The 22,711-nt window shown below is 38.4% G+C and overlaps 1 protein-coding gene across 3 annotated transcripts in view; it reads right to left on the reverse strand.

The window, feature by feature from the left end:
- LOC129186071 (inositol 1,4,5-trisphosphate receptor type 1-like) overlaps nucleotides 1–22,711 on the reverse strand; it is a 143,074-nt gene that overhangs the window by 79,628 nt on the left and 40,735 nt on the right. For 2 of the 3 annotated variants that reach the window (XM_054783907.1, XM_054783908.1), the window contains exons 19-38: nucleotides 22,372–22,566; nucleotides 22,033–22,284; nucleotides 20,425–20,566; nucleotides 20,187–20,340; nucleotides 19,922–20,112; nucleotides 19,712–19,844; nucleotides 19,585–19,639; nucleotides 19,350–19,515; nucleotides 15,698–15,871; nucleotides 15,489–15,563; nucleotides 15,257–15,394; nucleotides 14,556–14,681; nucleotides 14,284–14,484; nucleotides 13,952–14,203; nucleotides 10,742–10,867; nucleotides 10,528–10,656; nucleotides 5,078–5,198; nucleotides 4,807–4,991; nucleotides 4,591–4,739; nucleotides 4,401–4,512 (exon numbers count right to left, since the gene is read on the reverse strand). In XM_054783907.1, coding sequence (XP_054639882.1) covers nucleotides 4,401–4,512; nucleotides 4,591–4,739; nucleotides 4,807–4,991; nucleotides 5,078–5,198; nucleotides 10,528–10,656; nucleotides 10,742–10,867; nucleotides 13,952–14,203; nucleotides 14,284–14,484; nucleotides 14,556–14,681; nucleotides 15,257–15,394; nucleotides 15,489–15,563; nucleotides 15,698–15,871; nucleotides 19,350–19,515; nucleotides 19,585–19,639; nucleotides 19,712–19,844; nucleotides 19,922–20,112; nucleotides 20,187–20,340; nucleotides 20,425–20,566; nucleotides 22,033–22,284; nucleotides 22,372–22,566 — 3,076 coding nt within the window. Of the gene's footprint in view, nucleotides 1–4,400; nucleotides 4,513–4,590; nucleotides 4,740–4,806; nucleotides 4,992–5,077; nucleotides 5,199–5,484; nucleotides 5,512–10,527; nucleotides 10,657–10,741; nucleotides 10,868–13,951; nucleotides 14,204–14,283; nucleotides 14,485–14,555; nucleotides 14,682–15,256; nucleotides 15,395–15,488; nucleotides 15,564–15,697; nucleotides 15,872–19,349; nucleotides 19,516–19,584; nucleotides 19,640–19,711; nucleotides 19,845–19,921; nucleotides 20,113–20,186; nucleotides 20,341–20,424; nucleotides 20,567–22,032; nucleotides 22,285–22,371; nucleotides 22,567–22,711 lie in introns of all 3 variants that reach the window. The other variant, XM_054783906.1, reaches the window with a different exon arrangement.

Raw genomic sequence — 22,711 nt, forward strand, 5'->3', positions numbered from 1 at the left:
CTAGCATCTGGACACATTATACACAGACTTATACAAACTTTTGTAATTAAAACTTATATATTTATTTCATTTATTAATCTTCATATATTTACAGTATATTGCATATATTTTTTAAATAACTCTTTACTTTTGTAAAATAACTGAATTGTAACCTTTTTTTATATATATATAATTATGTAATTTATTGTATATGACCCTAGTGTCTGGACACAAAGGCAAAAATGCAGATTATACACCCACATTTTAAAATTTACATACATTCTAGAATTAATACTGAATTTTTTTTTATTATAGCATATAACATAGTATTTAATAGTAAAGTAATTAAGTAGCAAGTATTCAATTGCAATTAATAATATATTATACACATACTCATATATGTACAAATATTAGCTTCATATCTAGCAGAAATAAATATGATTAAAAACATGTATTTTTCTTTTTAATAAAATGTATTTATTATCTATTTATTTAACTTATTAATGTTAATTTTTTTTTTTTTTAAAACAGCGTATGAGCTGTTACAGGCCGAGCCTGGTCCTTTAAGAATAATTGCATTGTGCATTGAATGTCTCTCTGGATGGATTGACTGTCCATCAAGACAGGCCGGTCTTCGACCCAAATTAAGGCACATACTGGTGCAGACTGCAGCACAATAACCATCAGACGTCATCGCTGGGAAAAGGGTTTAAAAAAAACAAAAAGGAATTCAAAGATCTCGTCTCCTTCAATGCCACAAAACTGCCCATTTAGACTTTGCCAGGGAGCATCACACATGGGACATTGAAAGGTGGAAAAGTGTTTTATTCTTTGATTAGAAAAAATGTAACCTTGACAGTCCAGATGGCTTCCAACGTTACTGGCACGACAAGGAGATCCCACCTGAGATGTTTTCTACCCGGCACAGTGGAGGGGGGGGGGGTCCATCATGATCTGGGGTGCTTTTTCATTCAGTGGAACACTGGAGCTTCAGGTGGTGCAGGGTCGTAAAACGGCGGATGCTTACATGCAGCTGTTGCATGTAAGTCATGCAGCGGGCATCCCTCATGACTGAGGGCCCTCGTCGGTGTGGTAACAGCTGGGTTTTTCAACAGGACAACGCTGCAGTTCACAATGCTCGCTTGACCAAAGACTTCTTCAGGGAGAATAACATCTCTCTTTTGGACCATCGTGCATGTTCCCCTCATTTCAATCCCATAGAGAATATTTGGGGATGGATGGCAAGGGAAGTTTATAAAAAAAAAAAAAATCAGTTCCAGACAGTTGATGCCCTTCGTGAAGCCATCTTCACCACTTGGAGCAATGTTCCCACTAGCCTCCTGGAAACACTCGCATCAACATGCCCAAACGAATATTTGAAGTGATTAACAAGGAAGGTGGAGCTACTCATTACTGAGTCCTACTGAGAACATTTTTTGTTCTGGTTTGGAGAGTTTTTGTTATTTTTTGAGCGATGATCTTAAACTTGTAATCAGCTGATAAACAGCCTATTTCAGTTTAACACTTGAACTCCCAAGGCAGTCATTTTGACTGTTTTCAAAATTTGCAATGTCATAACTTGGTTAAAAAAAAAACTATGTACCCATAGGACCCTGACTTTTCCTAAATGTGTGTATATTTTATTCTAATATTGTTTTCTCATTAAAATTTCAAAACACAAAAGAGATCTGAGTATTACTACCTCGAATGACCAAAGCAGTTAAATTGACTGCCTGCTTTTTACAGGGGGTGTCATATTTCACTATTTGCTACATTTTTCCCGCCCTTCCTCCTGCTCTATTGGCTGTTTGTTTTTTATGCTCTGTGATGCTAAAACCTAGCTGTAGCTTCACTCTAAACCCAAGAGAGACAAAAATGACAAGTGGAAAGAAGGTGACAGCTATGGAGGCTTTAGCCTTGCTTCAGAGAAAATGGTTGCAGTTCGAGTTTGCATGTGTAATTGCAGAGAAGTTATGTTGTGTCAATTCAATCAAACACTCAATCACTATAGTTTTCATTTAGTGTCCTGATGTGTTTTTTACCTATTCCACCAATTTATTTTTAGATCTTTTTAATGATAATCCAAATTATATACAAATAGTCAAAATGACTGCTATGGTCATTCTAGTAGTTGCAGAATTCTGGTAGACCGAGTGTTAATTGTTGTTTTCAATAAAATACTTTTTCAAAATGCTTTTTTCACTCCCGCTTCTTGTTTTTGCATATTGTAGCTCTACTTAAAACCTCATTAAGAAGCAAATGTGCAAAATGCAAATTCTAGCAATTTTTCAACTGGTCTTAAGATTTTGATCAGGAGTGTATATGTGAATAGAAATATGAATATACAGAGGTGTGAAAAAGTATTTGCCCCTTCTTGATTTCTTTTTTCTTTTGCATGTTTGTCACACTTAAATGTTTCAGATCATCAAACAAATATAAACATTACTCAATGACAACACAACTGAACACAAAATGCTGTTTTATTATTATTAAGGTAAAAAAAAAAAACAAACTTACATGGCCCTGTGTGAAAAAGTGACTGCCTCCCTGTTAAAAATTAACTTAACTTTTGTTTATGACACCTAAGTTCAAGTGGAGAAGGTTATAAAGCCATTTCTAAAGCTTTGGAACTCCAGCGAACCACAGTGAGAGCCATTATCCAGAAAAGGCGAAAACATGGAACAGTGGCAAATCTTCCCAGGAGTGGCCGGCGTACCAAAATTGAGCATAGTGACGACTCATCCAAGAGGTCACAAAAGACCCCACAACAACATCCAAAGAAATGCAGGCCTCACTTGCCTGGGTTAAGGTCAGTGTTTATGACTCCACCATAAGAGAGATACTGTGCAAAAATGGCTTGCATGGCAGAGTTCCAAGACGAAAACCACTGCTGAACAAAAAGAACATTAAGGCTCGTCTAAATTTTGTCAGAAAACATCTTGATGATCCCCAATACCTTTGGGAAAATATTCTGTGGTCTGATGAGACAAAAGGTGAACTTTTTGGAAAGTGTGTGTCCCATTTCATCTGGCGTAAAAGGAATGCCGCATTTCAGAAAAAGATCATATCAACAGTAAAATATTGTGGTGGTAGTGTGATGGTCTGGGGCTGTTTTGCTGCTTCAGGACCTGGAAGACTTGCGGTGACAAATGGAATTATGAATTCTGCTGTCTACCAAAAAATTCCTGTAGGAGAATATCCGGCCATCTGTTCGTGACCTCAAGCTGAAACAAACTTGGGTTCATGTAGGTTTGGATTTTTTCTTTCTCCATTAATAATACAAATTTTAGTTTAAAAACTGCATTTTCTGTTCAGTCGTGTTGTCATCGACTAGTATTTAAATTAGTTTGACAATCTGAAACATTTAAGTATGACACTTTTTCACACCACTGTAACCTGATGATATTATTACACAATTCCCCATGCATTTGATTATTATATTTTTTGCTAACTAATTCATGGATAACTGAAAAGAGAAGTGAAGTGAGAATGTCTAGGTGACAAGCAGACATTCAAGCATTTATTTTTTATAACAAAAAATTCTTGGAATATCTTGTTGCATGATCAGACAATATTAAGGTTTAGAAGGACTACACGCAGAACAATTTTTCTGTCAAAATGAAAGAATAATATATTTAGGAGGAAAAAGGTTAAGTACATTACAGTATTGACACACATTATTCCCAGGCCACATCTGGCCCCATGGCTTTGAATTTGACACTTGTGCCCTAGAGTCTGGACACATAAGCAAAAATGCATATTATACACACACTTACCTGTATACGATATGTACTTTTTATAATTAATACTTTATTTATTATTTTTATACTTATACATACACTTATAAAAACTATATACCGGTATGTAAAATTATTAGCTTAATATACATCCTAGAAATGAAAATCATATAACATATACATATTTTCTTTGTTTTAATTAAATTAATGTATTAAATATATGTTGCATTTAATAATGGTCATTATTTTGTACATATATATACAGGGGTATATATAAGATACAACTTTGGTAATAATTGAATTGTAACAATTAAAAAAATTAATAATAATTAAAAAAATAATGTATTAATTATTATTTTTATTAAACTTGTTAGTACAATCTATGTATATTACGTTTGTATATTATATGTTCAAACATTAGGGACACCCTGTATTTTAATGAACGCACTGACATAGTTGACTACAGTTGGGTAAAACTAGTATACAGTGCATACATAGACGCATCATCATTGGCTATCACTGTAGGTACAGTTCATCTACATTAAGCAAAGAGATCTATTACAAGAGCTGTATCAACAGTGTTGCCTTGGCAGACAGAATGATAATACTGCTTAGCTTTTATTGGCAGTGTTAGAGATAATTTTTATACTGTACATCAGATGAAATACCGAATGTGTGTCCTACCTTCTCTCCATAACCACGGTCTTTTGTCATCATCTCACGAAGTGTTTGCAGAACTTTGATGCACAATCTCTCTTCATTTTCCTCCAGCAGCTGTTTGGTGTGCTTGATCAGCCTGCATGAGTCCATGCATAAATAAATCCCATTTGTACCCTCATTAAAATGCAGTTGATGCAGTATTTGCAAGTCTTACTTGCATATGAAGCCTCCGCTCTCACATTTCTTGCGTGAGTCAGTGTTTTCTGGGAAGAGCAGCTCAGGCCTATGCAGCACGTCCACAAGCACGGACAATTCCGCCTGGACCAAAGGACGCAGGCGGTCTTCTAGCGCCGACACAATGTCCTGCGTCCCACACAAACACTGTTAGCGCCTCGTGGGAATCTCTGAACGCATCAAACGTATCCCGTACCTGCAGCCGTTCAATGATGTTCCTGTAGTCGCGTGATGCCGTCACCACCGAGTCCCTTCGGGCGGCATTGCGAGCGGAAAGTCTCCAGCTCATTGCTGTCTTCTGCACGATGTTGTTGGATTTCACAAACAGGTTGTTCACCTGATTGTCCAGGTCCACGGGAATGGCGATGGCCCTGCCTTTTGCTGGCAAGAACATAAAGACGCACATATGCAATCAAAAAGACGCCTGAAGAGGTTCTGGATTAAGTTCTTGATGTTTTGGAGCTTACCAACATCTGACAGGACTTTGATACAGTTCTCCACACAGCCCTTTTGGACAGGGAACAACCAGTTGCAATGGTAGACCCTGAACACCGCCTGCAACAGCTGCACAAAGACTGGCTGTCTGGTCTGAGAAGAGAAACAGCATGTTGACATTATTCCATTTCTCAAGTCGCAAGTCACTTCTTTTACAGATAAAGTTGTCACTCTTCAACATGAAACATCTACTGCACCAACATCCAACACCTCTATCGTGCTGCGACTGGGTCATGTCACCAGCATGCTTGATCAGTGTTGCTTTGACACCCAAATAACAATCGTTGACCACTCGCCCAGATACAACCCATCAATGGTGATACCCACAAAAATACTCATCGGCACATCCAGCAACACCCCTACAAAATAAAAGAAATACCTGGAATATCTTCCCCAGCAGAGAAGCCTGTGGCAGACAATACGAGCAGGGAAGAAATGAAACATGCACAGAAAAATTGTCAAACATCAATCCAGTGTATAGAAGTTCAATACAGTGGAATCTTGGTTTGCGTAGCCTGTTTTTTGGTTTACGTCAAACATTTTCTGCATGTAAAATTATAATTATTCTTTATAAAATGTATTTTTGTTAATATTTGTGAGTTTCTGGGACGGATTAATTGGATTTACATTCTTTCCTATGGGAAAAATTGCTTTGGTTTTTGTCTGACCTTTTGGAACAAATTAATAAAAAAAAACAAAAATAAATGCCCCCAGTCATTATTTGAGGTGTGCAAAATGTATACTTTATCATTCAAAATTAGTGCAATATATATGAAATGCAATCATCTCTCGCCACTTCAGGCTTTGAATTTTGCAGTATCACTCTATCATGGTTTTTCAAGAATATATTCATAAATCTTTGCTGTTTCATGGTTGAATATGGCCTATTATTACAAAAAAAAAATATGCATATTGAAGCATATTGCACATATTTTAGACCTAAGTTAAGCATTTTCAAGCTAAAAAATGGCTAAACTAAGTAAAATACAAATATAAAGCATTCAAACGTATTCTATTCTACACTGGTCACTAGTGTCAGTAAGGTTACATTGATGAGACAATTGCCACTGCAGGAAGTGCTGTGCAAAACTGGAAATCAAAAAAGGAAGGAACTCTCTTATTATGTCTCCTATATTGGGTAATGGGAGTGTAAAGACTTAAGGGGTGTTATTCCATGTCTAGAGAGCTCTAATAATGTTAACAATCCGTATTTAGACGGTCATAAACAGGTTTTCAATGCTCTAACTATGAAAATATTAAATTTATATATAAGAAATCCTAATTTGCGGAAATTCACTTATCACAGTCAGGTCTGGGACCAATATTTTTTTTCATCACTAAATGTGCTTAGGGGCCACTACATCTACAGAACTAAGAATACTACTTAAAGACGCACAAAGATGATTGGGAAGCTATTGTACTCAATATTCACAGGTAACATATCTATCAAAATACCAAATCTTGTCGGACCTTATGAAATCAACAATTAAATAATAAAAATTCACACACAAAAATATATACAATTATTACATTTGCATTTGCATAATAGCAGAAATCCTCATAGGGCCCGACATCACTATCACCTAAGGTCACTTTACCGGAGAGCACTTTACACATCAGACTGGGTTGTAATTACATAAGGGTGACACAATCTAGCCATACTTACATTCTTTCTGACGGCTGCCTACAGCACCACACAGACATTAATAGACTGGAGGTTACATAACGGTTATTAAGAGCGAGAAAGCCATAAATCTTATGCATCAACCATCTCATGTTAACTACCCTTCTTGGAAAAACCATTGGCCCCCCTTCTCTGCACCCTGAAACTGAGCTTAATGATGACACATGAGACACGCAACAGGGGGCATCGCATGCGATGAACAGGCCGGGCAGGATGAATTGGGGTCGGTACAAAATGGCAATAACTGTAAGTGATGTTTCTTTATATTATTTCTTAAGAAACACAGTGGAAACTCTCGCAGTTTTGTGTTTTAACTATGACAAATGATGACGACTCTTTGTCAGTGATACAAAGTTACTAAATTGTTTCAGTAAAAATAATTGTTTATTATCGTGGATGTACATTTGTATGATAAAGCGACATGAGAAGAGGAACGTATCGGTCCCATACTACTGCAAACTACAGCCACAATGCTAAACATATTAAATCAATAACAGTACCAAAAAAAGAAAGCATCATTATCTTTTTATTTTCATCTGAAACATCTATATCCTCGCACAACATATGCAATGTACAACAATGTACTACAATGAGCCAGTGTAGGAAACAATAAAAAGCATATGATCCAGCTCATCTATCATTATTAATAGAGTTATTGCTTGGACTTTATCCTTCATGTATTTATACAATGTACAAAGTTGGTGTCAGTTTTATGTTGTATTTAATCACGTTCATCTACATATAATTGCTTTATTTTAATGTAATTTATTTTTTTTACAACTTTAATTATTATTTTTTGTTATTTTATATTTATTATATGTTTATTATCTTAATTTAATTATTCATTTTATTTAATTATTTTTTTCAATAGTTTTTATACTATACTTCTGTAACAAGTAATAATTAATATACTTTTTATTATTTATTATATTTTTAAAATATGTTTTATACTGTACTGCTCCGATCAGGGTTTTATGCTGCCGATTCAAATACCGATCATCCATGAGTGAGAACGGCTGATACTGATCACAGGGATTAACTGTACATTTTTCAATTTCTGATGAGTGCTATAGGCCAGGACCACCATTAGACAATTCCAAGGGCCTCTGGCCAATAGGTAATGTTCATGAAACAACAACACACAAATAGTGTTTGGAGGACAAGACATAATTAGTATGACAACAATAGACACCTCAAAAAGTTAGTACATACCTGATGGACGTAATATCTACTTCTACTTCTACGAAAAACAAGCTCCAAACTAACCGCATTTCTTGTGTGTTTCAAAAATAAAATGTCACTGTGGTAAAAAGTCACATTTGGACTCCGAAGACGAGAAGCTAGGCGGCTAATTCTAGCTAGCTAGCTGCGGACAGCTAGACAAAGCGTCTATAGAAAGATGCAAGAGAAGTCAATCGGTTTTAGGTTTGACAAGGGAGTGATCAAACACACTGGCATCGATTGGCGTAGCCCAGGGATCACCAACGTTTTTCCTTGTGAGAGCTACTTTTACAAAATGAAAATGGCCAAGAGCTACTCATTTTTGGAACATTTATTTTCAGAGCTTATTTTAAACCCAAACAAAGTGAATATGCTTGTTTTACCAGAACACTGACAAAATGCTGGTGTCCACAACTCACATTTTGTATTTCAGAATGCATTTCTTTCTACTGTTCTTTCATTATTAACTGAAAACCTGAATGAAAAGCAGGCTTGCGGGCACCTCATGTGGTTGTGGGGGGCTACCTGGTGCCCGCGGGCACCACGTTGGTGACCCCTAATGTAGCCTGTGTCAAGCTGTCAAACAGAAACCATTGAGGTTTTACAGACTAGTGTTGATTCTCGCGGCAATACGGGACAAAGTGCGTTCCTTGTCGGCTCAATACGGGTGTTGTCAACTCCATGTGGTACAGCACACATGCACATGTCTGTGTTGTCGTGACATGAATTGTCATGTCGTCGCCGCCGCATGGTGATCAGTTTTTGTGATCGGCCTTGAAAAGGCATTTATCAGCATATCGGCTGATACTAATCGGTGGCCGATCTATCGGAGCATCCCTACTATTGTTAATTAATATTGTTTATGTATTATTAATTCATGTATTATATTTATATGTGTATTTCTTTAGTTTAACACGTTTTCACCTTAGAAATGCTGAAAATGTTTAAAATTTTAATGGTTAATTTTACTTTTCTTTAATTCAATTATTTTTTAAATACAGTAGTACCGCGCATAACGTAAACCTCCTTTTACATAAATTCCACTGAACGTAAAGAATTTATGTAAATTTTTCGCATCGCATACGTAAGGAATTCCATGTAATGTAAAGCGTCAAGTCCGTGCAAGCGACAGAGAGACTAACAGAGTACACTTGGTGACGCCTTCTGGCTTCACGCTCTCATTAGCTGATTCTCAGGGCACCGCCTACGCTCTCATCTCATTGGCTGACTTATCCAGTGCGTCCATGTTTGTGTGACTCCCTTCCTCATCTTAGCCGCCCTTAAACTAGTTTGCACGCATTGAAATCTCTTCTTAATTTGTTTACTTTTCTTTGTGTTAAAATGACCATAGTCATGGGTGCTAAACCAAGTGTAAGTGGTAAGAAAAAAGGGAAAAGTTGTCGAAACGAAACAGGAAGTTATGCAGAAATTCTGACGCTTTATGCTCTCATTGGCTGATTATCGGAGCACCGCCTACGCTCTCATCTCATTGGCGGATTAATCCAGCACGTTGGTTTGTTTATGAGAGACATGCTGCTCTGTTCCTCATCGTAGTCGCCCTTAAACTAGTTTGCACGCATTGAAATCTCTTTTTAATTTGTTTACTTTTCTTTGTGTTAAAATTACCGGAGTCATGGGCCCTAAACCAAGTGTAAGTGAGAAGAAAAAAAGGGAAAAGTTGTCGATCGAAACAAAGCAGGAAATGACGGTGGAATGAAATTAAGTGATGTTGCTAGACTATACGGCCGTTCGCCATCGACCATTATACCTTATTTACCTTAATTTATATTGGAATGTTGCTCTACTATGTTTATGCTGTTTTCTTATATTTTCCCACTATATTTGGTGCACTTTGAATATTTTGAAGGCCCAAAGGTGTGAGTTTGGGAAGATCTTGGAACGGATTAGGCTATTTACATGTATTTTACGCTTCGTATAACATAAAATCCCTATAAGATAAAGGTTCTTGGAACGGATTATTTACGTTGTAGGGGTGTCTACTGTACTTTAATTGAATATGTACATAAGTACTTGTGTGAACTATTATTTTGTACTGTTTATCGAAAATTATTTATTATATTTTTATATACTTTTTATACTATACTTGTGTAAACTATTAATTAAGATTATTTATCTACTATTATTTATTTATATATGTATTTCTTTATTTTAACACTTTTTCCCCTTCGAAATGCCGAAAATGCTGCACTATGGCCAGCCCTGGCATAAGCCATCTACCTATTGTCACACATTTCTATTAGAAAACGGGCATATTTAAACACAAGAAGGAAAAATAAACATCAGGAATTGATGATGTTCTGCTCTGCTTCTTCCTACCCCTTTTCAGACATGTTGGATAGTGTAAATGTAAACCTGTGATGTCTTTCGATGTTTTTAAAAGTGTTCTGGCCTTGGCCATCATAAGATGCAAGGTGCAGGTGTACCTGATGTTCCATCTGGTAAATCAATATGCATGTGCTTTATGCTGCAGCTGTTTGTGCGGTATTGATTTCGCACCTGCAAGCTGGTGCTCTGGTCAGAAAAAGGTGAGCTGAAAAAAGTGGTCACGATGCTCATCACCGTCTCCGTCACATAGCGCTCCAGGATGGTGTCGGCATGCTTGCGATCGCTCGTATTGTTGCAGACCTGCAAGCGTATAAACGTGCACACATGGTATATGAAAAAGATAGTTTGATCAAACTTTCATCAGAGTTCATCAGATGTTGCTTACTCTGCAAATATCAACCAGGAAGTTCTCAAAGAGCTTCCACATGTGGTTGGAGGTGTAGATCTCCTTCATTTCCACCTCAGTGTCTACATAGCAGTGGTTTAGGAAGTTGATATAGGCAATCTTCACCTAGAGGGGATTGATTCATGCAGAAATTAGAGATGGTATGCTTCCATCAAGAACAAAATGGCAGCAACTTGGCAGAATTTTCTAATTTACACTCAACATAAATGTAAACACAACACTTTTGGTATCGCTCCCATTTTTTCATCCACCTCACAGATGTGGCATTTGAAGATGCTTATTAGACAGCATGATTATTGTACAGGTGTCCCTTAGGCTGGCCACAATAAAAGGCCACGCCAAAATATGAAAAATTGCATGAATTTCCATTTTGCACTGGTATGGTATGGTATGTTTCACACGTGTAACAAGTTACATGCAGGAACATCACATGGTTACATTTGCAAAATTCAACATGTCTGAAAAGGAGTAAGAAGAAGCAAAGCTTATATTTAATTCTACCCCTTCCCCATGTCTATTACTAATAATTAATTCACACCATAACTTTTACTTGTGGACACAATATTTCACTTTCTGACACTTGTTGTTTGCATATCTTCCCACGTCCTGTATGAAAAGAAAGAATGATGAAATATCAAGAAGTAAATAGGAGTTAAAATAACGACACTATAAACCTTGTGTAGTATTAAGGGAATAAATACAACTTGAAAAATTGGAATACATTAGTATTCGTATATTACTAAACAAAAATTAACGAAACATTCAGGATGTTGACTTGAAAGCTGTATCAAGTCTTTGTGGTTTATTTCTTTTAATTTCCTTGTAGTTTCAATATTGTCCTGTTCTTTGATGTCTTTAACAACAATTACTTTGGCTTCCTCCGGTCCTCTATTTAACTTGATGTAGATTTTGCAGTTGGCACTCCAAGTGTCTTGAACTTCCCCCTGCTTCTTTAAGTCGCATGTCTTTTTGGCCTTGGATGTCAGCATTGCGTTTTGTCAGATGCTCATTTATGTAGATGTTTGTTGCTTACTCCTCTCTCTCAGCAATGCTACCTTGTTTTTCCTGTTTCCACTGTTGGATCTACAGGAGGTTCTAAATAAGGGCTTCAAAAAGAAGAGGGATGCCCCCTGCAACATCTCCACATAGCCAGCTGCTATCTGGCTATGTGAGATCTGGGATCTCCTTGTCATGCCAGTGGCGTTGAAAGCAATCAGGACCGTCAAAGTTAAATTTTTTCTCATCAAAGAATAAAACTTCTTCCACCTTGCAATGTGATGAGGCCTTTGAAAAGAGTTTTGTTCATAAAAGTCTTCTCTCACAGATGCTGTCTGATGGTTATTGGTAACAACCTTTATTTGGGCCAAGGATGGTCCCCTGTCTTGATGGACAGCTAATGGTCTCCCACTTGACTTTTTGCTCTATACCTCTCAGGACCTTTGAAGAAGTTTCAAATGGCTGTCGTACTCCTTCCAACCTCAGCAGCAATGACGTGCTGTGAAAGGCCTTGCTCATGCAGTTCAACAATCCCACTGCGTTCAAAGAGAGAAAGTGTTTTTGCCTTTGCCATCAAGAGATCATGACAGTGACAATACCAGGCACTAAATCACATTCAATCCACATTTTTGCCAAGATTTTGTCTTTTAAAGGCTGTGCTTTTTTTTTTTTTTGCTATTTCACTTTAAAGCTTGTTTGCAGTAAATTGCTTACTCAAAACTTTTTTGTCTCACTCCCATTAATTCTTTTGGCATTTTCAAGCTCTATTTAGAATCTCCTTAAGATCCAGCCGTGCAAATGTAAATTTACAAAATGCTTCTCTGAGGTTACTCAACATGTTTTATTATCCATTCATTTTCTATACCGCTTCTCCTCTTTAGGGTCGCGGGGGCATGCTGGAGCCTATCCCAGCTGACTTCGGGTGACAGGCGGAGTACACCCTGGACTGGTCGCCAGCCAATCGCAGGGCACATATAGACAAACAACCATTCACACTCACATTCATACCTATGGGCAATTTAGCGTCACCAACCATATTAACCTCACCTGCATGTTCTTGGAGTACCCGGAGAAAACCCACGCGCACACGGGGAGAACATGCAAACTCCACACAGAAATGCCCAACGAAGAATCGAACCCAGGTCTTCCCGATCTCCAGGCTGTGTTGGCCAACATGCTAACCACTAGACCACCGTGCGGCCCATGTTTTATTATACCTTGAAAAAATAACTTAAAAAAAAATCTGAACTATTCCTTTAAAATTGTCCTGGAAGAAAATAACAGCTATTTTTTCAAGTCTTACTGGACAAATCAGTAACAACAAAAACAAGAAATAATATTGTGTTAGTGCCCTAATGAGAATTTCTCTTGTAGATGAATAACGAATCTAATACCGGTCAATTTAATGGCCCAATAAAAAAAAAATTAAAACCAGGACATTATTATATCTTCAAAAAAGTCAAAAACAGCCAAGACCCGAGCTGTAAACAAGCCATGTCCTGGAAAAACAGGATATTTGGTCACCCAAATGCAAAACCAAAAGTGTTGCGTTTAAAGTAATCCCTCGTTTATCAGGAATAATCGGTTCCAGACCTGATCGTGATAAGTGAATTTCCACAAAGTAGGATTTGTCATTTATAAATGGAATATTCCCGTAGTTAAGAGCATAGAAAACCTGTTTACGGCCTTCTAAAGACACTTTTTAATATTATTACAGCCTTCTAGGCATGAAATAACACCCCTATATCACCTTTACACTCCTATTACCCAATATAGTATTTTTTTTAATACTGTTATGTACAGTACTTCCTGTGATGGCTATTGTCTCATCAATGTAATATTACTGGTACAGAGTGACTAATTATAGAATACTGCATATCACCACACCGTCGGATTGGAGGAGTCTTACATTTGTATTTTAGTTCACTTAGCCTTTTTTATGCTTGAAAAAGCTTAATTTAAGCCCCCCAAAATTTAAAATGAGCAAAATTTGTAAAAAAAAAAAAAAAAAAAATGCATGCAGATTTTGTGACTAATAATGGGCCTTATCAACCAGGAAGCAGAAGTGATTTATTAATGAATCTATTTTTGAAAAACCGTGAGGGTGAAACTGCAAAATTTAAAGCCCAAAAGGCTAGGGATGACTGTATATTTTTGTTGAGTGTATATTTTGCATGTTTAAGGCCATCTCACCTCTGGAATGCAGTCCTCGTTGGTGACCACTCGCACAATGTCATCCAGTGGCAGCAGTGAATTACATTTGATCTCCGTGTAGACGTTTTTGCCCTCCGTGCAGACGGCCAAGAGCTCGACCAGGTGAATGTGGTACATCAGTGGACTGTTCTCGTCCATGCGGTCCCGCTCAGACCGCATCATCTGCAGCAGTGTTTGGAAGGAGGCGCGATCGTTATAGAAGACCAAAACATCTTCACCCGCGTTCACCAGCTGCGCCAGGACACAAAAAAACAAGTGCGTGTGAGGAGAATGCGCACAAACACGACAAAAGGAGGCTAACCAGGCATGACCTCGGCCATGACAATGTCCTGGCACTTCTTGATGAACTTATTCTCCGCCTTGACGATTGTCTGCAGGAACTTGAGGTACTGTACGTTGCGGCCATGTGTCTCGATGCAATGAACGAAGTGCTGAACCACGCGCTCGTTGATCTCACTGCACAGCTGGAAGTTGTTCATGAAGATGTGCTGCATGGTGATGGCTTCCAAAATCTAAGAAAGCCAAGCAGCACATGAAAAGAATGTTGCATGGGTGCCTTCTGTGCATGCGGCACAACACTCACCCCAGGGTTGAGGAACAGATTGATATGCTTGTGAAGCAGAGCTTGGTTCTGCTGGTTCCCCGCACAGAAGTTTTGCAGGAACTGATGGGCTAACTTCATGATATCCTGCATACGTAAATCTTCACCCTGAAGTAAAAACAAATCAGAATGTGAAGATTTCTTCACTTACAGTTGAGAAACTAAGTATTTTATCCCTTGCTGAAAGTGTAAATTTGCCCCCTCACAAAGACAGTCCAGAATGAAACAAAAATGTAAATTCATTTGTATTTGATTGAAGGAAATAAATATTTGATAAATAAGTCCTGTCCCTTTAAGAAAGTACTCCTAATCTCAATTTTTTATGTGGATAAAAGTCAGAGAAACATTCTCTTCCATTCAAGCCTCTCCACCACCATAGACAAGACCAAAGAGCTGACCTCAGAGACAAGATTATTGCACCACTATTGGCGCAATAATTCAAAACAGTCAAAGATTTCACCTGGTGGGGTAAGGATGATTGTGAAAAAGTTGAGGGAGCAGCCCAGAATGACAAGGGAGGAGCTGGTTGATGATGCCAAGAGAGTTAGGAGCACAGTTAGCAAGAATAATTAGTATGACCTTCCATAGAAATGATGGACTGGACCTTGCAAAGTCAGCTTGGGATCAAATAATAACTTCCCCCACTGTATACTCGCAGAAAGATGTGTCACTACATAAGATACCTTCTCATAAGGGATCTGTAGGAGCTCAAGAACCACAGCGTGAGCTCCCATGTTCCGCAGTAACCTCTGCTGCTGCTTCTTGCTCTTCCGACCCGACTGACCCTCCTGCACACAAAGCTTGCAGAGGCGCAGGAGGATCTGATGGACGAGACAGCAAATAAAAAGGTGATACATGTGAACAAAAAAACGCAACTCTGTAGTTGGTAACCATACTTAGATGGATGACCATTACCTCTTTTACTACCCTGTAGTTGTAACTGCTGGTACTCTCTGGTTTCTTCGGTTTTTCAGCTCCTCCGGACTCCCCCTACACGCACCACAAAGAACCGTGGGTTATTTCAACCTGGTATCAGCATCCCAAGTGGACAACTCGAAGGACTCTCTCAGCAAGGCTGTATAGACACGTCTCTAGTCACACAATCTAATCACATATTTTAATACCTTTTTATGCTCTGACTCAGTAGACAGACCTTCTCCTGCATCCAAGCCCTCGTCCGGACCCTGTCTCTTGTAAACCCATAGCTCAGACTTCTCCACGATGGAGCGCAGCTGGTCTAAGTCGGACTTTATTTGTTTATAATTCTCCACATCTTGGCTGGTGACCAGCAACTGGACCTGGTGACAGAGGTGGGATTTGATACATAGTAAATAGCAGACATGGTCAATTACCGGTTGTACAGTAATCCCTCGTGACTTGCCGTTAATTGGCTCTAGACAACTGTGATAAGTGAATTTCCACAATGTAGGATTCCTTATATATATAAATGGAATATATTGGTAGTTAGAAGCATAGAAAACTTGTTTGCCACCTTCTAAATACAGTCTTTAACATTATTAGAGTCCTCATGACATGAGACATCAGACATGAAATAACACCCATATAGTCACCTTTACACTCCTATTACCCAATATAGTACATAATTCAGGACGTCACTTTCTGTTGTTTGGAAAGGACATTTACAGTAAGAGCTCCACTTTTGTACTGTAGTTTTAAACCAATTTCTCGTCTTCCTGGCCACACTATGTGATCACAAAACCAGAAAAGGATGCTGACAACTCATGCTTCAACTTTGGACTAGAGAGAGGCTCGAGTTTACCAGAATTAATAATAAGTGTTGCCGCTGCAAGGCAAGCTAATAGGCTAGCCGCCGCATGGCAGTTGCTCTGAAACACTTAGTTTTTAAACTGTTTTGGCGTCTTCTTGATCACACTTTGTGAAGTGTGTGCTGATATCTCAGGCTTCAATTTGGACTGGTGAGAGGTACGAACTTGCCGAGATAAAAGAAAAATAAGTATCAACAACCAATGCAAGGCTAGTCAAGGCTAACCACTGCACGGTGGTCGCATAGCAACCTGCAAGTCAACAACAATGCCGAGGAGAAAAAAGAAAAGGAAAGGCCACCCCCGGGAAAAACACCACCATCAGATGAGTGGCTTACAAACATGCAAACGTCTACATGAATGACAGACCTGACAAAACGCAACGCTGGAATAGCCAAGAAAGCTGGTGACATGAAGAAGCAGGGAAAGATCCAAGGCACTTGGAGTACCAACTGGCAAAATTTACATCAACTTAAATGGAGGACCAGAGGCCAGAGCGCTTGCTGTCAAAGACATCAAGGATCCAGACCAACACTAGACCACATCAACAAGACAACATGGAAAAGAAACACAACTTACAAACAAGAACAAAGCAGAGGGAAGGATGGGATTCATCATCATTTGACAATGTCATCAGTATGCCACCAGGGACTGATCAACAAAAAGCACTGAATTTAGGACAAGAAGTTCTACAATTGGAAACATTTTGCTTTCCAGAACACAAACAACTGGATTTGGAAAAAGACATAGATCCAGGCACAAACCTCTTTTTCTCATATAAGAAACGACAGCTGTTACTACACAAAAGAACAATACAATAATAATCTTAATACCGGCAATAAGTTGTCTATTATCTACATAAACAGCAGAGGCATGTATGTAAATTATAACAACATCAGACAATATTTGAATCAATTCAAGGATCCCTTCAAAGTAATTGCAATCTCTGAAACTTGGATTAACACTGACAAGGGACCTTGAGCTGGACGGTTAACTCTTATGAGCTATTTTTGTTGTCACCGTTATATTTGTCCAAACAAAGTACCTTTAGTTGTATCAGGCATTAAAATGAACAGGAAACTGAAGAAACAAGGGTGGTCTAATAATTTTTTCCATGACTGTTCCAGCATGCTTAAATATATTGTGCAGTGTACCCCAGGGGTCAATACTGGGACCAAAACTCTTCAACCTATACATAAATGACATCTGTAAAGTCACAAAAGACCTAAAGCTAGTACTATTTGCAGACGATATTACTGCCTTCTGTTCTGTAGAAAGCACACTAATAAAAAAGCTAATAAAAGCTAATAAAAAAAAGTCACAGATGAAAAGACAATACTAAAAAGATGGTTTGATAAAAACAGATTGAACCTAAGTAAAACTAAGATAATGTTGGTAAGAGCAGAAAGCATACTTGCGCAAATACAAATTGATGGAGTAGACATCAAAAGAGTGAACAAAAATACATTTCTGAGGTCATTATACTGTAGATGAACAGATGAGCTGGAAATCTCACATCAAAAATATATTACATTAAGTGGCAAGAAATACATCAATATTGAATAAAGCAAATTTGTCCTCGATCAAAAATCACTCCATATGCTCTCTCTATTGCTCTTATGGTATTACCACATCTAACTTAGTGTGTGGAGATATGGAGAAATAACTCTAAAAGTACACTTCACTTGCTAAAGGTACTGCAAAAAAGATCAATTAGGATAATCCATAATGCCGCGTATTTAGAAAACACAAATCCTCTCATTTTAAAATCACAATTATTAAAATTTGAAACCTGTGACACCTGTTTTCCAAACAGCTAAAATTAGGCATAAAGCAAACAATAATCTGCTACCCAAAAATGTCATACAATTCTTCTCAACAAGAGAGGATAAATATGACCTCAAAGAAAAATTCAACTTAAACATTTATACACGTTAAAAGCAACGCTTTTTAGCAACGCTAAAAACGTTCAGCATTTCGGTATGTGGAATCAAATTATGGAACGGATTGAGCAAGAAACTCAAAAAGAGCACTAACATGATATATGTCATGAAACAAACAAGCAGTTGATGTTTGCAAAGAACAAGGATGAAGACTCCTCAACCACTGTGTACATGCAATAAAAGCCTGTTGTTCCGGTGATCAAGTCTGGTGCTTGTGTGTCTCACCCAACATTACAGTAATATTACCGACATCTAATGACCAGGGTAAAATACTACATATCATCATAACGTCTTTGTATGCATCTCCTGAATGCCTCCTATTTGTATTTTACTTAATTTAGCCATTAAAGAGCTAAGCTACGATTGAAAATGCTTAATTTAAGCCATAAATATGTAAAATTCGCTTAAATATGCATTTTTTTTTACTAATACTTTGCCGTATTCAACTACAAAGCCGCAAGCAAGTGGCGAGGGATTCCTGTATATATAATCGTGTCCTGTCATTTATCTTTCTTACAGTAAAAATTGACATATTTCAGGTATATCTGCCAATGGTCATTAATCATGATTAATGAACTGAAATACTGTTAAAAAAAAAAAAAAAAAAAAAAAAAAACATTTATCAGATTAATCAATCAACAACCCAAAATGTATCATACTGAAAAATGAAAATCCATTATTTATTCAAAAGAATTAACAGAGTGAATTATAATTATATTTGAACTGAATAAAATTTTTTGTTCATTCATTTTTCTTTTGAATAAGATTATGTATTTTCAAAATTCACCATCAAAAGTTTAATTTTCAGATTCAAATTGTATTTTCTCAATCACAAAATGTCTCCTGATAATTAACTACATTTATGAAGGAGTAATTTTGTTACTAATTTAAATACTTTTTTGGGAATGTAGCTAAAAGGGCTGCAACTAACGATTATTTTCTTAGCAGACTAATCTGAAGCTTGTTTCAATTAGTCGAGTAATTGGTTAGGCCCTAAATCACATCACAGTAATACATCACAGTAATTTTCTCAACACTGGTGATGATACCTGCTTGAAAGCCTGCAGAACCTCCTGCCTTTGACTAAAGTGGCGGAAGAGAAGGTGGAGGGCCCTGGACACCAGAGGAGGATAGTCGTGCATTGTCAGGTGGAGAAGGACCCTCAGGAATGTGCGACCTCCATGATCGTCCAGGTCTAAGGGAGTGTTCTCTTCACTGAACACACAATACTCACTGGCATTAAAACACTGCACTGTGATTGATTACTGATTACTGACTGATTACCTTCCACCAAATATTCCCTCTGCCTGTTCTTCTATGTGCTCAAAGTCCAATGCTCCTGAAATGGCAGTTAGTTAAATCTTCACACACAAACCTTCCACTCTGCAATAAATCACGGCATCAATTTCACCTGGCATGTTGTTTGGACCTTCTACTGTTCCGGTGATGGAGACATCACTTTGGGAGTTACTCTCATCAAACTCCCTTTTAAATATAGACAGCAGACAGGAGATCCTGTAGTCCAGGCGCACATTTAAGATGAACTGTGTGAGAGAGCAGGATAATAATTCACAAATGGATTTAAGTTGTTGCATTAAACTATGCTCCGATTAAGATGTACCTGCAAGATCTCAATTATCTTCAGTTTGGTGTCCATGACCAGTATGTCCTGCTTCTCTGGTTCCGTTTGAGACTTGACTTCGCTTCCGTTGGAGATGATGGTCGATGTAGTGGGCAGGAAGCCGCCACCTCGAAGGACCACCTGTGACATCAGTTCCCCAACGCCATGAATGGACCTCATAACATTGCTTCCTAGAAGCACAAACCCACAAAAATAGCTTCAGATCCACGTGGGCCTCCAGTGTGACCGTTGAGATTTTCCACACCTTTGCTCTCATCTCCTTTATCCAGCTTGTTGAAAGGGAAGATTGTGCTCACATGGACGCAGTCTAGAATAGCCAGGAGGATCTTGGTGAGTCTCAGTAGGTCGCAGAAGTTATAAAATCCAAAATAAATCAGATTCCTGGACAGATTTACCACCTAAAAAAAATAGATAATTGGGAATGCATTGCTTTGTACCCTGAGTGTAGATGTGTGTGATATCCAAAAATGTGTCAAGCGCACCTCAAACGTGAGCTTATTCTTCTCTTTGTCTGCAAAAGGAAAGCTCTGACACACCACATCTCTGAGGTAGTTCTCCACAAACTCCATCGTTTGTGAGAATCGCTCCTTGATTTCATCCTTGGACGTTCCATCATTGTCATAACTATGGAGAGGCCATACAAAAACTATAATGACAACACTGAACAAAGCCACAAGGCCTGTCGATATGCAAGGGGTGAAATGGTACGCCATCATCACAGTTCAGTACGCACCTTAATTTTAAGGTCACGATTTGGTTCATTTGGGGTACAGTAAGGGAACAAATGACTTTAAAATAAAACATAAAAAACTGCAAACTGGTAACAGGTACTGTATTTTGCAGACTGTAAGGCACACTTTTGTGGTCCTTTTCTGGTCCTTATAGTCATGTGTAATTTATATATCCAATTATATAAATAATTTAACATGTGTTGCCTTTCAGTTAAAGGGGGTGGTGGTTGTTTTTTTGGTGACACCTAGTGGCCTCAATAATTCATTGAGTTGAACTTGTGACACATGAATGATGCAGAGCCTCCTGGACACTTTTTAAAAACTTTCTAGTACGCTTCTGCCTTGGAAACTATGTGGCTGTAAGTACTATGCAACTATAATCACATAAATACTGTACCTGTGTGGATTGACAAATGTGGTATTTTAGACAGCAGTGTCCTATTTAATTAGGGCTCTAATTATGTCTAGCTTGGAGATTGTAGTTGCTGTGTCAGCGACTAGCTAACTCAGGGGTCGGCCACCTTTAGCCTCCTCTTCCAGTAAAAAAAAAAAAAAAAAAAGCCTGGAGCCGCAAAAACATTACACAGCTTATAAACTTGCCACAGTTGTAATCTTTTTTTAATGTTAGCTGTTACAACAACAAAATTCAACAAATAAAAGTGCAGCAAGCATGTGTAGGCCTACTCTGAAATCAAACATTGAACTCTGTAAGCCTTTTTGAGTGGTTCCTGTATTTGTTTAAAATGTAAACAAAATGTAGCCAACTTTAATCAGCATTCACATTTCTGCATGAGTGTTGTTTGCTGAGAGCAACTTATAGTCTGGAAAATACAGTAACTCTTAATTAAAGAACTTTCTAATAAAAAAACAAAATACACCTCCAGGCAAACCTCGGTTTTCGTACGCCCCAGTTTCATATGCTTCGGTTTTCGGTGAAAATTTTCCTCAAAATTTTGCCTCGGTTTTTGTACAATACTGCATGTAAAAACGTTCCCTGGGGAGGTGTTCAGGGCATATCTGACCAGCAGGAGGTAAGACCCAGGACACGTTGGAGAGACTATGTCTCTCAGCTGGCCTGGGAACGCCTCGAGATCCGCCGGGAGGAGCTGGACAAAGTAGCCGGGGAGATGGAAGTCTCGGCTTCCCTGCTTAGGCTGCTGCCCCCGCGACCCGAGCTCGGATAAGCGGCAGAATATGGATGGATGGACATTAGTTAATTATTATTTTATTACTTTTTGTTATTATGGGAAATCAGTACACTTCTCTACCATAGTGAATGTCCCACAGGGAAAAATCTGATTATGAACAAACGTACCGTTACACCCCTGTTATTATTGTAATCAGTCTGTAATCACTCACTCATCAATAGCAATTTCAGAGGGAATCTCAGACCAGAGTCGTGCATATTTGACAGGTGTAACCTGCTCCTGGGGGTCGCGGTCCACGTGCATGTGCAGCATCATGCGACAAAACGAAGCCCGCAGATCGTATGGCAGGTCTTCATCCGACATGCAACGCAAGATCAAGTCCACATCCAGCTGGCCAGAGATCTTGTTGATTGCCAGGTACTGCCGGTCCAAACACATCCTCGCAAACAAGTTCAGCTGGTACCTAAGGAGGACCAAAACGTCAAAAAAGTGAGGCTGAGCATCCAATAAACCTCACAGGAGATCATGGAAACACAAGGTCCATAATTACCGATAGTAACTGATCACCTCCTTGTCCTCCTTTTGGCCCTCCTTGGCGTCCTGTGCCAACTCCCGGATGCTTTTACTGCGGATCTCCTTGTTGCTGTCTTTCCAGAACAACCACACTTCTTCCTCATCCTCCTCAGAGTCCTCTGAGTTGTCCCCGAGCGATGCTCCTTCAATCTCAAATCTCGACAGTACCAGCCTGCAGCAGAATGCCGTAAAGAAGAAAAGGAATACTCATAAGTTAAATTTTTTGGGATTACAACCTGTTGGATGGGTTTTTCCATACGGAACCTTCGTTTCGGTACAGAGGCATGCCAATTTCCTACACGATACATTCAAAGTAA

This window comes from Dunckerocampus dactyliophorus, chromosome 8, assembly GCF_027744805.1.
Source record: "Dunckerocampus dactyliophorus isolate RoL2022-P2 chromosome 8, RoL_Ddac_1.1, whole genome shotgun sequence".
Taxonomy (NCBI): Eukaryota; Metazoa; Chordata; class Actinopteri; order Syngnathiformes; family Syngnathidae; genus Dunckerocampus; species Dunckerocampus dactyliophorus.